The 15,709-nt window shown below is 36.3% G+C and overlaps 1 protein-coding gene across 13 annotated transcripts in view; it reads left to right on the plus strand.

Moving 5' to 3' along the window:
- Positions 1-15,709, plus strand: part of MAPK8 (mitogen-activated protein kinase 8) — a 51,829-nt gene that overhangs the window by 30,746 nt on the left and 5,374 nt on the right. For 7 of the 13 annotated variants that reach the window (XM_065067371.1, XM_065067364.1, XM_065067368.1 and 4 more), the window contains exons 6-11: positions 3,622-3,787; positions 8,603-8,674; positions 10,640-10,822; positions 11,653-11,777; positions 12,760-12,823; positions 14,739-14,816. In XM_065067371.1, coding sequence (XP_064923443.1) covers positions 3,622-3,787; positions 8,603-8,674; positions 10,640-10,822; positions 11,653-11,777; positions 12,760-12,823; positions 14,739-14,816 — 688 coding nt within the window. Of the gene's footprint in view, positions 1-3,621; positions 3,788-8,181; positions 8,254-8,602; positions 8,675-10,639; positions 10,823-11,652; positions 11,778-12,759; positions 12,824-14,738; positions 14,817-15,709 lie in introns of all 13 variants that reach the window. The other 6 variants (XM_065067372.1, XM_065067366.1, XM_065067377.1 and 3 more) reach the window with 1 other exon arrangement.

A 15,709-nucleotide genomic window follows, 5' to 3' on the forward strand; every position in this document is an offset into this window, starting at 1 on the left:
TGCATGTAGGCATTGAGAAAGGTCAGTGAGCTTCTTCCGTTATTCTGGGAATGCTAGGCAAAACTAGGATACTTCACTTAACACAGTTGTGGCATTATTAATATATTGCATATGACTGATATTATGAAGCCCTTTGTGTCCTCTTGCCTGTCAAATTGAAATCATGTGTTTGTACACAGCTTCACATTTTCTGATCTCTTCAGTGTTTAGGTATGGAAGTTTAATGTTGTGGGTTTTCCTAGGTCTTTTTTATTTTTGGAAAACTGCATATCGTATGGACGTGCTAGAGTAGATAATGTAAGAGTGTCTCTTTTGTGGATCTTGGGGCAGGCAGGAGGGAGCTTCTGAAACTTCACTTGCTTTAGGGATGGTTTGTACTTGCATAAAGTGAGCATCAAAACACCGAAGAAGTCATGGATACATGTAAACCTTCATACATTTATAGAAATGAAGTAACTACTTAGGTAGTTGTTGGGCAGGAATAAAGACAGATTTGAGGATAGAATTCCTTCCTCTGTAAATATGGATGGTCTTTGAAATGCTTCATATTGTGCAGTAAAATGAAGTACAGCAATAACCTATTCCAAAGAGGCTAAAGTTACAATTGCTATGTAAATAGGAACATATGTATGCATGAATGCTTTTGAAAGACACGGGCAGATACATTTCACTTGCATGTCTTCATGGTAGATTTTCAGCTGACAGCTTCTTCTCAGACTTTGTCAGAAGATTAAGTATGTTCAGGCAAAACTGTATTTATTACGTACCTACTGTGTGTGTTACACCTTTGTACTTCTAGGTGTAAAGTATCAAAATCCTTTCTCTGTGGACAAGCTAAACAAAACCTCAGAAGACAAGGAGGGCATGCTTGAAAAGGAACATATTTCATCTGGATCATGTGTCTTCAATTGTAACTCTTTATACCACTCTTCTGGGCTTTCACCTCCAGTGTCCTTATTGTCTAAAACTAATTACTTTGTTTAAACTAATTACTCCTTAAACATAGTCTGCACTACTCTGGCTGCCAGGGGAACATTCTGGCTATGAATCTAGTGTACTTCTTCAGTGTCTTCTAAATCTTTTGCTTTTTTTGGTGTCGGTAGTTTCACATGTTTTAACTAGGTTCTTCATCTTCTAACACAACTGTGATAATTAATTTCAGCATCTCAGTAACTTTTTCAAAGCTTGCTGAATGATGGAAATTACAACAATCTGTATGTGTGCCTGTAGCACTGGATACTGCCTGCCATAGAAATAAGTGATTTTCCTTTTTGTTTTTATAGCAAACTAGAGTCAGGGATCAAGGCAGAGATTAAACATAAAGACTTTCAAACGGTTTCACCTAGAAGTTGTAGGAGGCAATACTTAGCTGCCATATCAGTGGATAAAAATTTGATCTTGGTAAAGATGCGACTGTAGCTTTACACCAACTTCAACAGATATTGGCAAATGAGCATTACTGTGTTCAAAACGTTTTGCAGAGACAGAGTTTCCAGCTAGTGTAGAAGTACACGTTAATTTACATTTTGCAATCTGAGGAGGATGAATGATCAGCGTTGCAAAGTTGTGCCTCACTGACTTGCTGAAGGACACAAAATATCTCATTAGTCTTGCATGGAGGCTCTGAAACATCATATTCTGTCTGATTTTGAGCACTTAACAAAGGTTCCTAATTATGGAAGCCCTTCACACAAATCTTTAGAAAGAGAAAAGGCCATAGAAGCTATGAATTACCCGTCAGAGATGTCTTTCTCTCCCTGTCTGGTTAATGGGGAGACAGCCAGGAATAATCTCTGATTTTTGGGCACTGACATTTTTCATTTTTAAGGTTAAGCATGATACTATCTGCTATAGGTTCTAGATATATTTATACAGCCTAATAAACTTAACCACTCTTATAGGAGCTTTTGAGTCCTTGTTTATTTAAAACAAAAGAAGTATTGTTTCTGCAGTAATTTCAATGCAGTGTAAGTCAACTCTCGCCTCAATCATTTTGAAGGACAGCTCTATATGCCAAATTACAACATGTTCCTAGGCTTCATGACAACCACATGATATTCAGAAATAAAGGATGGACAGTACTCTGTAAGCTTTTGCTTTTTGTTCTCGTAGTGATTTTTTCTCTTGCAAAGGGAAGATCTCGTAACATTTTCAGTGCTAATCCTGCAGCTTTGGGGAGGATGAGTAGAGTTAATACGATGACCATGCACCTGGGTTTCATCAGTGAACATCCTCCAAATAATAGAAGTGTGAAAAAATAAAGCTGATAATAAGCAGGACAGTAGCAGAATATGAAACATGCATATTAAATAGCTGGAATGCCTTATGATACTTCAATTTATTTATGGTGTTTGAGAATCTTTTAAGGTGAAGTTGTCTGCAAAGTCTTTGTGAGGGTGATTTGGAAGTGCATATGTGAGTGTGCAAGTGTGCAAGACTTTTAATTACTCATTAAAATTCTGTTGTTCTGGAGCTCTTTTTTGTGGTTTCCTCTCTGTCTTTAGTGCAGCTTTCTTAGCTTTCTGAGGCATTTGTTGAAAACCACACAACTACTAATGAAAACTACGTATATCTTGCAGATTACCACTTTAAAATCTTTAAAACACAGTGAAAGATCGGGCTACTTATCAAAGGCCTGCAGCTCAAATGATGGAGTCCTCTACCACATCTCAGGTTTTTCTCTCATTTATCTTAGCAGAGGGTAGGCAGAAAGAATCCAAGCTTTATCTGAGTCAACCTGTGTGCCGTGAATGATTTTATCATAGCAAAGTTATTCTGAAGCTACTCTGTTTTGTAATATTTGCTCTGTGACATTCAGATGTGTGTAAGATCCTCCTGAGATAATGACCGAGTGTGCCTGTGTAGTGTATAAGTAAATATTGTATAGCCACTGTTGTCAATGTGGTTTTAGGGTTCAAGGGAAGAGAATACAGTTACCAAGTTTCTAAGATGATCTAAAGCTGTATCAGGATGTTTTGCACTCTAATTTAATTATTGTGTTAATTTCTGGCAGTTTTTCAATGGTGCCCTTTTGGGTTTGGTCACCAAAATGAGTATAAAACCAAATTCTAAATGGGAAACTAAATCTGTGTGAGCATGGGAATTTATTTCCTGTTCAGGGAAACATCTGCATTGATTCAAAAGAGGTAATGCAGCCTTAACTAGCGAAGAAACCTTTTACTTTTTATATTCATGTTACAATTTGAATAATTCTTGTAACAAGATGATTATTGCATCAAATTATTTCAGCAATTGTTATGTTGCTTGTGTTCTGCATTGTAGTGATAACTGTTGTTCTAGTGAACAGTTTCTAGACCTTTCCTCAGAGCTAACATTTCTCACTAACCTCAGTTTATTTCAGACATTGCTAACGTATCTTGTAACTCTGGTTGTATTTTCCTGCCTTAATTGCTATGTAAATCTACAAGCACAATAAGGGTATTAATTCCATAGTCTGCTGAATGCACGTGAATTAATGCAAGGGGGAAAGAAACTGCAGTTATAGCAATAACCTAGTTGTATATGTGGCATTTGATGTTAGCAGTATTATCTTTTAAAAATGTGAACCACAGAGTACTTTCTGCTTGTCTTAGCAGTCATATATGATGTTTCTTTTTAAAGGATTTAAAGCCCAGTAATATAGTAGTAAAGTCAGACTGCACTTTGAAGATTCTTGACTTTGGACTGGCCAGAACTGCAGGAACTAGTTTTATGATGACGCCTTATGTAGTGACTCGTTACTACAGAGCACCAGAGGTCATCCTAGGGATGGGATACAAAGAAAACGGTCAGCAAATATAGTCTTTCTTTGGCATAGCTTTATTTTTTGTTTGGCACACCACATTTTACATGTTAATGTTTTTTTCTAGATGTAGAAATTTTATAAATTAGCCTTGTGACCAAAATGCAGATTCTGGATGCACCAATTTGCTTATTCAACTCAACGCATTAGAAATGTTTACATTTAATAGGAGAAGAAATTGAGGGCCTTGTTTGTTTAAAAATTTAAATAACTTACTTAGTAGTAGATTAAGTTCATCCAGGAAGAACTGGAAATATTTTTTCTTAATACGTGGTATGTACCTTGATATACCTTCATCTGACTTTATTCCTGATGAGGATGTAAATTGTAATTCATCAGTAAATCTGTGTCCTAAAGTTAATATTTAAATAACTATATTCACTATAGTTTTTCAGGATGCAGGGAACTAAAAGGCTACTGAGGAACAAACAGGCTAGAACTACCTGCTGTGGCATTACTTTTTATTAAACCCGACATGTCGCACTTAATTCTTAATTAATGTTGCTGAAGAAAAATTCACATATATACTTGAGACAAGAATGCAGAATACTGTTATGAAGCATCATAGATTCTTTGAGGTCCATGACGAATTTCAAGGAAATTTGCTTTGTCTTTCTGCTTGCATACATTTCCCTCCTCTTTATACTCGCTCTGTGGCCCTTCTTCTCTGAATATCTTCTACAAGAAAATAAGGAAAGGATGCAGCATTTGAGGGAAACACACAATCAAGTACGTTGCATCTTCTGAATGAAGGACCTTGTAGCCTTTAGGAAACCAAAGAAAGTAATACGTCATTCCTGAAATTCTGCTGTAGCAGCCCCAATTCTGCTGCCATTTCGTTGATCTGCTGTCACTGTGGTCACTTCAGCTCTCTTGGTGTTTCCACCTCAGGCAGGCACAGTGCGCAGAGGTCACCATTTGCTGACCCTCTATCGATTAGTCCTCCAGTAAGGCCTGTGAGGTGCCCTGATGCTCGAGGCTTGGTTTGCTGTCTCCTGGTGATGTGAGACCCAGCTCAGCAGGCTACTGACACAGCTGGGGCTTGCTCTGCTTTTCAGGATTCTGAACAGAGTCTGCAAACTTCCCTGGCAACTGCATACCATTACAGCAAGGGACTCCAGGTTGTGTGTAAACCATAGCTGCTATGTGCATAGAGAGTTGCTTTTCTTGTCATTTATAAAAGCCAAAAATAAAAACTTCTGACAGTGTTGACAATGAAAGAAGCCAACTCGAATGAGGATAGATCTTTTTTGCAGGGCTGTGGTTTTTATTTCTGTTTGGATTGTTAGTGAGCATGGGAGGATATACATTCCTTCAAATGGGCTCCACGGCTGGCTATTTGTCCTGTAATTTAGAAGATAAGTTGAGTGGAATGAGTCTAGTTATTTTTTTAACTGCTAAAGTTTTGTAGAAAGCATATATTTAAGTTTGTATTTCTTTTTCCACTCACAAGGCTTTACACTGGTCAGGTAAGAGATACTAGATACAAGAACCTAAAGCTGTAGTCCAAGTCATGTAGCTGCCTTACAGAAATAATTGATGAAATGAAAGTAACAAGTTTTCTGACTTGGCTTGCCTAGTTTACCGTTTTCTCTTAAATATTAAGTAACTTTGAGTTGCAAGAGTATGAAACTTTCTTTCCACTAAAATGTTGCTGATTACTGGAGTTAAATAGGTTGTGTTCTAGATCACCCTGTCATGCTAGTGACAGTCCTGTTCCTTAAGCAAGTGTGAATTGTGTTGTGCAGCAGAATATTAATGGAAATTTACTTTCCTATGAAAAACTGTCACATCTTTCCCAAAACCAAATACATGGTCGTTCAGTTGAGAATGACACTTTTGGAGAATGTGAAAGGAAATCTGTTGGCTGAATCAGGAGACAGTCTACATTTCCATATGTACTGTTGCCATTAAAAGTCTATTTAGATAAACTGTTACTTGTTTGCTGCCTGATAAGTTCCTCCTTGTGGAGCTTCCCTGGCATGGATACAGGTGTGAATGATGTACTTAGGATAACAACCATGGGCGGTCCAGGATCCTCAACTGTTAGCACTGATCCCTGTTTTAGCCCTTTAAACCCATAGTTAAATTTAAAATTAACTTATTAAATTTAGAGTTAAATATTGGAAATTGACAGCTAACTACTGGCTAACATTAATGTTTAGTCTAATTGAACAGGGTTATCTGGCAGCTTTATGCCATTTCAGTGCCCTGCTGAAATGATGTGGGAGGATTGTAATATATGTTTTGATGATTAAGATACATACTGCAGAGTAGTATTCTTTTGGTACTGTACTATGCACATATGAAATCTTTAATTGTTTAAAAACTAGCAAAGAACCCAGACAAACCGATGATAATTTTTATTTAGGTTTTGATACTGAAGGGGGTAAAGCACATTTGGTTATATTACATTAGTTGGCCTTGCCAACTCAAGAAATTCAGAACTGAATGACACAAAAACTGTGGATGCCTACCTTAACATATTTAGATTATGTGCATAATTATAAGGAAGGAAGCACTGCGAAGTAAGGAAAGCCCCAAACCCTCTGAAACTACTACTTTTACATTTCCTAGTATGTACACTGGGTTTGAACTTCCTTTTCACTTAGAATTTTTTCTGTTAGAATTGGGGAAAATAATAAGTTCATTCCAAACAAGGTTTTCAAGAATAAAATACACTCTGTAGGACAAGCAGTAGATCTTATTACAGATTTGAAAAATCCTTTTAAAGATTTTACTCAATCTTCATGAAAGTGTTCACAAGACCAGTTCCCTATGTACTAGTTAGTCTTGCTTCATAAAAAAGTTAGAAACCTATAAATTGACAGGTTTTGTTTGTTTAATGAAAGCAGCAAACCAAAAGACCCCAAACATAACAAGTTGTTTTGTAAAGTGACCAGAGGAATTGTTTCCAGTGTTTGTCATCACCTCTGAAGTAACTGGTCTTCTGAGGCATGAATATGTCATTGACTCATGTTCATTCTCTTCCCAGACTTCTCCATGCAATTATGGGCATCGTTTTTATCATGTTGGACACTAACTATTTACAGTAGATTTGAGTATATTTTGGTTTCTGATGGCAGCAGACTGTTTTGCAGGTGAAAAAGTCAACATTCAGAATTTTATTTAAAAGCCAAATGCAAAACCTGGCTTCAAACCATCAGATCTCTGAGACAAACATGTACTTTTCTTAAGTACTAGAAAAGACTTTTTGAAGAAAAGACACCAGTTATCATGAAGAGTAGACAACAATTTTTTAAATGAACCAGGCCCTTAATTTTGACCTATTAAAATGTACAACTATGGTCTCTTATCATGATTTAGATACTATTTTAGAGGAACTTGTAAATAATGGGGAAGCAGCATTGTTTGCTTGACATCGTTGAGCTCCTTCAGAACTTTTAGATGTAATTTTTAGTAGACAATTGTTCTCATTTAAATTCATTTCTTATGTGTTTAACTGAAATTCCAGTGTCATGTTTGACATAAAAGTAATCATAATAATACAAATTCATTAATGTGACTTCAAGAAAATTTTTGCATACAGAGTTAACAGTATCTCTGAAAGCAATAACAAAAGAAATTGGCATACCTGCAAAAAGTAAATTTGTAAGGAGTATATGTTCTGAGTGAATTATTTTAAGTTAATGTAGAAAATTTGTATTTCATACAAAAAGTGCTTTTGAGTTTTTCTTTTGTATAAGATGTTATTTCAGCATAACTGGAGAAATATTTTTAAATAATTTTAACTGAAAATCTTTTAGGAGCATACTAATATTGTCATTAACTGATCCTCTAAAATTCTAAGTGATCTTTTACTGATTGTGTTTGCTTTTTGTTTAAAGGGAGAGAGAGATGCATGCTAATCTGACTTTTTGGAAACACTTGATGGCAAATGTAATAACCAATTAATTCTTCTCCTAAAAGTATAAACTGTTTGGTTACACACTTTTTTTAGAGGTCAATTTACTTTGCTACTTTCAAAGTTATTGTTACGACTTCAATGGAATTATGTTCAAGAAATTAAGTTATCTTCAGTGCTCCAGTCTAGTTTATTGGCAGAGGTAGCATTGAAAGCCCCAGAGCTTGGTGAAGGGCTTTACTCTGCTTGATTCACGTGTGTCTCTCTCTCTCTGCTTTAGCTCTTGCTCTAACACTATGTTAAACAAAAGGATGTTTTTCTGCCTTTTATTTGAGACAGTTAAAAGCGAATCCTTATAAACCGTGTATTTTAAAGTGTTTTCATTGATTAATATAAAGATCTGCTCTTCTTCCTGTGCTGTCTCTGCACTTTATAGGATGCAGTCATGTTATGCTTTTTTAATTTTAAATGACCGTTTGCTTTGCTTTTCCTTCTTTTTGTGCTACAAACATAGTGGATTTATGGTCTGTGGGGTGCATTATGGGCGAAATGGTTTGCCACAAAATCCTCTTTCCAGGAAGGGACTGTATCCTTGTGCTGCTGCAGCAGGTTGAATTAGTTAGGAAGTGATTAATCTTTTTATTGATGTTGTGTCATGAAAATGCATATTGTACAGTTTTTTTTTATTAGATGAACATGGACTTTTCTTGTGATACACTTAAAAAAATGTTAAGAACTTCATTTATATTCAGGCTGCACCTGGCAGTAGGACATAGTCTCTGCTGGTCCTGTAGTTAGCATACGTTCACCTTCACTCATTTCCATTACACACGCTTTTTATAGTCACTTCATGTGTGTGTGTGCGTCCAGATATTTTTATTTACTTTATTTTAATAACTATCTTTTATGTTAATATCATTCCATTTTGTTTTCAGTTGACATTTGGTCAGTTGGGTGCATCATGGGAGAAATGATCAAAGGTGGTGTTTTATTTCCTGGTACAGATCGTATCCTTACCTTTGGCCTGGGATGTAGTTGTAAAAGGTCAAAAGATACTGTAGCAATATAGTTCCAGATTAAGGTGGTTCTAATTTTTAAAATACTGGTTTTAAACTGCCTTTTCAAAATACAACTTGTAAGTTCTTTGTTTTGGTTCCAGGAAGCTGCAAAAATTATACCATTTAAAGCAAAACCTCAACAGAGCGCTAGCATGTATGACTGTCTTTAGACATTAATGCTAAACAAGATGAAAAAAATACCACTTGGGCAAACAGGCTTAGTTTTCCTTTTTCCTTTTTATTTTTTTTTCCTTTTTTTTAAATTTTTTTTCAATTTAATATAGTGTCTAGCCATTGCTTTTGGATGTTGTCACATAAAATACAGGTTTATTTTGTTTAGGTGGTGTTTTACTGGTTCACATGCATTGATTTTTGCTTTGGAGATCATTTTTATGTAATAACTTACCAATCTCGTTTAGTATCCGAGCATGTTAGCAGTTATTATTATTTACATTTTATAGGAAGTGCTTACAAAAAATGCCTAACTGGCTTCATTAGTTGCACTCTGAGTTTTGAATTTTTGTATGCAGAAGTTATCCTGCAAACAGTTCAGAAATATCTGGCACTTATCTTTTTCTGTTCTCTGAATGGCTTGGTGGTATCTGTATGGGTTGTTCTGTGAAAAATACTTCAGACGAAGGGTGTGCTGTAAGCAAATACAGCTGAAATCTCTGGAACATCACAAAAATTAGTTAATCTCATTGGAGTTTGGCATCTTATTTGCTTTGCTAGTATTTCCACTACAGTTTTTTAGGTGACATCAGAAATCTTTCCTGCTTTTGTTGCAGGTAAACTGTTTAATAATTGATATAGTACCATTTAGGGGTAAAGATTTTGAGGCACAGTGAGGACATCTGGGGCATCCTTACTTTCACACAGCTTTGTCATAGTGTGAGTTGCACCATGCTTAGCTTTAGGCATCTGGTTTTCTAGCATGACTTTTCAGTTTACTCTCGGTGCAATTTTTTTCGAGGCCTCTACTAAAGCACTGTAGGGCTTTGAACAATCTTATATAAAGGTCTGCTGTTAAGATTAAGAACATAAGAGAGGGCCTGCTACATCCAGCTGAAGGTTTAGGTAGCCCAGTGTCTAGTCTTTGACAGTAGCCAAAAAGAAAAAGTTGTGGAGAATGTATGAATGAGATAAGCATACATAAAATGTTACCTGAGTTCTCTCCCAGTATCTAACCATCTGCAACTAGGAATTCCTGACCCTACATTGCTTATTTAATTCAGTAACACATTTTAAATTATTCTGCCATGAACTGGTCAATCTCCTCTTTAACTTGTCTAAATTTTCCAATTAAGACATTGCTTACATGTTGTTGAAACACTCGAACTTCTATATTCAAGTCTGTTACAAAGTTGTTATTGACCTCTGTGAGCCAAGATTTCATCCTCTGTGTGCCCACTGGTGCTCAGCATTGCCTGTCATTAGTGAGAGGCTGGCAACATGGGAGGGTCCAAGACTGGGCTCATGTATTAAAATGAGAACAAAGGACAAACCACCTACATAAGGTAATTTTCACGAGTGCCTTGGTGAAGTGTAGTAGCTTGACTTACTGTCAATATGTGTTCAATCAGGAAATGAGTTCTTCTCTAGAACCCAAACAATGCCTTTATTTAAATTTGTTTAATACATTTTGTGAGTATTTTAATTTTCACTGTTTCTCAGAAGTATATCCTTTACTAATTAGTTATTATGTTGAGTAAAATTCATGTTGCCTTGACTACTGTGTGATAGTCTTACTTTGTTTCACTGTTTTCTCTAATAAGGTAGTCCTAATTAATGATGAGTGTGATATTTTATTATATAATAATTTTCTGTGTTTTCTCTCTGGTGGTTATTTCGTGTGATTTTAGCATAAATTTCTAGCTGAAAATTAGACACTTTTTCTTAGCTGCATAACCTTAGATATTGATCAATGGAATAAAGTTATAGAGCAGCTAGGAACACCATGCCCCGAATTTATGAAGAAATTACAGCCTACAGTCCGAACTTACGTGGAGAACAGACCTAAATATGCTGGATATAGTTTTGAAAAACTCTTTCCAGATGTCCTTTTCCCAGCTGACTCTGAACACAATAAGCTTAAAGGTAAGGTCTGTTTTCTGTGTGTTGTGTATTTTAAAAGTTTTAAAACTCTGATATATTGAACAGAAGTGTATCTTGAGGGATTTTTTCACTATAAAATCATCCCACTAAGGATTTAAATATTACAATAGTTATATCATGGGAGTGCATGAGTGTGCTGGTGTATGCTTGCCTCCAGTTTCTCTTCTTCTCTAAAACAACTCCCATTCTGGAGATACCTTTTCAAAGAAAAGTAGATATACATATTCCTCTCAGTAACACAAGCCAAAACAATTTAGAGAAGAGTAGGGGTAGGGTGGTGGAATAGAGTTGTGTAGGCATGGCAGATCATCTTTCTCTAGGGATGAAAAGAAATTTTTTCAATTCATCTTACATAGATATCCCGTAGTTACTGAAATAAGTTTCTGGTTTTAAAAATTGCCTACTCAGTGGAGTCTCAGACCTACCATATTTTCTGCAACTAACAGTACGTGACACTTTTTACCCCATAAACTGTAGGAGAGGCATAGTAGGTGTTTGCCCCACTGCTGTTCCAGACAAGGCTGCACTGCCAGCTGTTATATTTCACATAAGGATGTCATGGCAAGGGGCACTGTATGCTGAGGATGTATGGTGAAACGCGTCCAACTCCTTTCCCACCTGTGTTCTTCTCTTCATTTTTTTTTTCCTCCATTAAATAGACCACTTTCATAATCCTCAAGTTATGTGAGACCTGCATAGATGTTAAACTGGAATTTGGTTACTCCAGTTTTTCTGTCCTTATGAGCTTTGACATACTGTATTATGTGCACTATTTATGGCACTAGTCTAAATAGAAAATTTCACTTTTGCAGCAAGTCAGGCAAGGGATTTGCTATCAAAAATGCTGGTTATAGATGCTTCTAAAAGAATCTCTGTGGATGAAGCCCTGCAGCACCCATACATCAATGTTTGGTATGATCCATCAGAAGCAGAAGCTGTAAGTTCTTGTTTTAAGTCTCTGATTAGGAGGGTGTTGTACTAAAGCAAATTTGTTGTGATACTTGATCACACTGCTTGAAAGAAGATCATTGCATGATCTTCACATTTCACTAGAAGCTTAACTGAGCCATAATCATTTATATTGACATTGATTTACATGTTTATTAGAAATAGCATTAAGAATGGGTGCAAACTTGCAGGTAGCTTTATCTCTGTGTGTGTTTGTGTTTAATTGCATACAATTTCCAGGACATGTAGTAATGCATCCGAAAAATTTTATATATCTTTCTGATTTGTTGAGTTTCAGTTGTTTCAGTGTGGTTTGATTGCCCTTGATAGGATTCTAAGGTATTTACTCCTGGGCAAGAGAAATATCTTCATCATATGTAGCGATTGATAGTACTCTTAAACTAGGAAATAAGTATTTCAGCAAAATTTGAGTACAAGATCTTGAGCTTTCAATTATTAACAGTAATGAACAAAGGTATTAATTGATTTTTTCTTTTTTCCTTAAAAAATGAATTTCAGGACAATTTCATGTTATTAAAAAAGTCTCATATTTTAAGATAAAGGTGGTTGGTGGTGGCCCACTAAGAACAGGAGAAGATGCTGATGTAAAGGTTGCAACTAGAATTCTGCTGATCTATAACAGCTAGAGGGAAAATGTAGTAATTAACAGTAAGCAGGTAAAAAGGGCTGCTTGGGCTAGAGACTGCTGCACTTAGAAGCTCTTTTACCAGACTGCTCAGTTTATATTTTAATGATTACAGTAAGGTAAACAAATCTATTAATTAGAATAAGTTTAGAACATGTAGCAGCATCTGGAAAATAGGCCAAGTCCAAGTGTGAGAGCATATACGACAGAGTAAATGAAATATTTTCAAACTAGGTTCATATTCTGAGTGCTTACTTTTGCTTTTCATTCATTCTGGTTTTGTATGCCTTTGATTGCTATATCGTGAGTTTCTTTGTTTTTTCAGCCTCCACCAAAGATACCAGATAAGCAGTTAGATGAGAGGGAGCACACGATAGAAGAATGGAAAGGTAAGAAGGGCATTTTAAGTTTACTAAGGCTTTTGGAAGCAGGCTGAGTCCCAAGGATTACTGTTATTAGGGTTCTTCCAAGCAACTTAATAGTATTTACTTAAACTGTTTGCAATGACAAGGGAATAGATCAGTGCTTCACAACCTCTTGATTGTCAGGACACTAAAAAGTTTTCCTGTGAAGGTGCTGAACCTTTGTAATGAACTTAAGTTCACTCAGTTGTAGACCTGCTCATTTCTCTCTTGCAAATGATAAGGCAGGATTTTTAGGGAAGGTAACTCTTCTGGACAAAGTGTTACACTTCAAAAAGGTGCAGGAGGTTGAGCAATGCAAGTCTGAAGTAAAAGCACTAGTCTTCAAGGGAAGAACATATTAGCAATAACTGAACTCTTTTAAATCAAGCAGTGGATTTGAAAGAAGCAGCTATAAGGAGTGTTAGTAGTGGGTGAGATCATGAGGTCACAGCTAGTGCAGGAGACACTGGTTATCAACTGTGGGATCCTGAGAAAATATCCAGGGTTGAGGTATGGAACAGATCGTAGTCTGGCATGTCTCATACCTTGAAGGGCATGAGTTTTAGTGTTCAGCCCTGGTTTAGTGTTTATATTTCCTGGTCATATATGAGGTATAAAATGATAAAATAAAAGGGAAACATCTTTGTTACTTGTAAAGCTTGTGCTTCATTTTGAAATTGCTTTTAAAAGGTGTGGTGTTACTGCAAAGGTCCTAGTGCTAGGAAAAGGTGCAGATCCAGAGAGCTGTGCAGGCTATAAGTGTTGCATTTAAGCAAGAATTTATTGCACTGAGCAATCTAATGCTTTGTACTGAAAAAAATCTAGGAAGGGCCATTAGGCCTGTATAGCCTTTTTATCCCCAGAGGGAAAAATGGTTTATAAATAATTTTTTGACAGTTTCATTGTGTTGGCTGGTAATGGACACAAGTCTGTAAAATCTAGTACTACCACACTTTTAAGTCACGTTCTATTAGAAAACTGAGTTTTATTTGTAAAGGCAGAGATAAGGAGAATTGTGGATATTCTCTTACCATCCTCCTTCCAAGCAAAGTTATTTCCCTTTTGAAGCAGACGTGCTGAGGGTATTTCAAGCAATATGGAATTTACTTTTCAGACTCCCACAGCCCCTTGGAATTATAATTCCTAAATGCTTTTTTCTTCCAAACTGTTTGTACATTGCATTAGTTTGCCAGTAACAGATAAGAACTGGCTGTCAGAATACTACTTCTTGTGAGTTGCATTTAACATGTTTAGTCCTTCTGTTGTTACTTCTATAGATTCATTGTCTTTTCTGGGTAATAAGCTGCCATTAGCCTAGAAACCTGGCCAGTACAAAGAGTGTATGATTCATGTTACAAGCGCTTCTGACCTTTTTAAGCATGAGGAACTTCTGTAACTGGAAGACAAAGTTGCTTCTTTCATTTGGAGAGCAATTTATATGCCAGTGTTGTATTTCATTTCATGGTTATCTGGACCGTTCGATGTTGTTGCTGGGGAAATATAGTGGCAAATCTGTGTCAGGAGGATGGAAATGCTGTTTGGACTTGATCCTACCTATTCCTTTGAAGACTGCTAATCAAGTTTATTTGTACCAAAGAAGCCATTGATAAAAACTGAATGGTCGTTAAGTTTAACCTCAGGTGCCCAAGCAGCCTGGACAAAAGAGTCTTAGAGGAATGTCAGTGTGTTCTTGAGAGTGCCAGGCCATTGTAGCTCCAACAGAAGAGAATTGTACATTTTTATATCACTTACCAGTTGTCCTGTAGCCTGTGGTTCAAAACTAATTCTGAACAGTAATAAACCTATGAAACTTAAATGTACATTTTAATGGGACATGGATTATCAATCCAGTCTTGGGTTTGCAAATTCATTTTTTGCCTTCTCTTCTCTGCATTTTCAGAGTTGATATACAAGGAAGTCATGGACCTGGAGGAGAGAACCAAGAATGGAGTTATACGTGGACAACCAGCCCCTTTAGGTTGGTTACAATAAAAGCACAGTATAGAGCTGCATTGAGTTGTAGGTCAGGAGGGAGTAAAACTGTTCAAGACATCCAAGACTAACCTAACCCAAAAATATGACTCTTTAATGACCAATAGCCTCTTGAATTCTCTTTGAGATATTGCTTATTTGAATGGAATGTATGAGGTTGACATCTCTTTTTATTAATCTGCTAAATTCCTTTGTTATTGTCCCCACATAACTGACGCTTCATTCATTTCAGTCCTCAAGAAACATCTTGGTATGTACTAGTACTCTTGCTGTAATTTGGTTAGATGTATTACTTGTAGATAGTGCAGCTTCAAATAAAGATATAACCACTGCTTACATCTGTTAAGTAAACAAACAGGATTTCTAGGTTTTCTCCCTTGAATGTTCTCTCTAAACAGAAAGGGAAATTATGGAGCACTTTCAGAAACTGTTGCTGAATTTTGGAGTGAAATATGACCACTGACTGACCATTGATAGGATTCTGTTTGCACTGTTGAAAAATGATGGCAAGACAGGGACAGCTGTCAGTGACTCTTCTCAGAGTTCACTGAATTCCAGACTCTGAAAAATCACAATGTATCTGAGATTGAATGTATGTGATGTGGCTGAGCAACAGTTACTTCCCAGTAATGGAGATTATCTGATGGAAAAAAACAGTCCCCTTCTTTCTTTATCTAGATATATAGATACATTCTGGCTTTGCACCTCAGCATTTAGTTAGGGTACCGTAGCTCTGACTTTATGCAGTATTATCTGTGTTTGTGATTTTTTTTAACCTTCAGCCATTTACTGTAATTTGACAGGTATCGTGCCATGTGAGTTCTGTGGTTCTGACATTCCATTCATTAAGCCCCATGTTAAAGACCTATGGTCTTTATT

This window comes from Columba livia, chromosome 6 (genome assembly GCF_036013475.1).
Source record: "Columba livia isolate bColLiv1 breed racing homer chromosome 6, bColLiv1.pat.W.v2, whole genome shotgun sequence".
Classification (NCBI taxonomy): Eukaryota; Metazoa; Chordata; class Aves; order Columbiformes; family Columbidae; genus Columba; species Columba livia.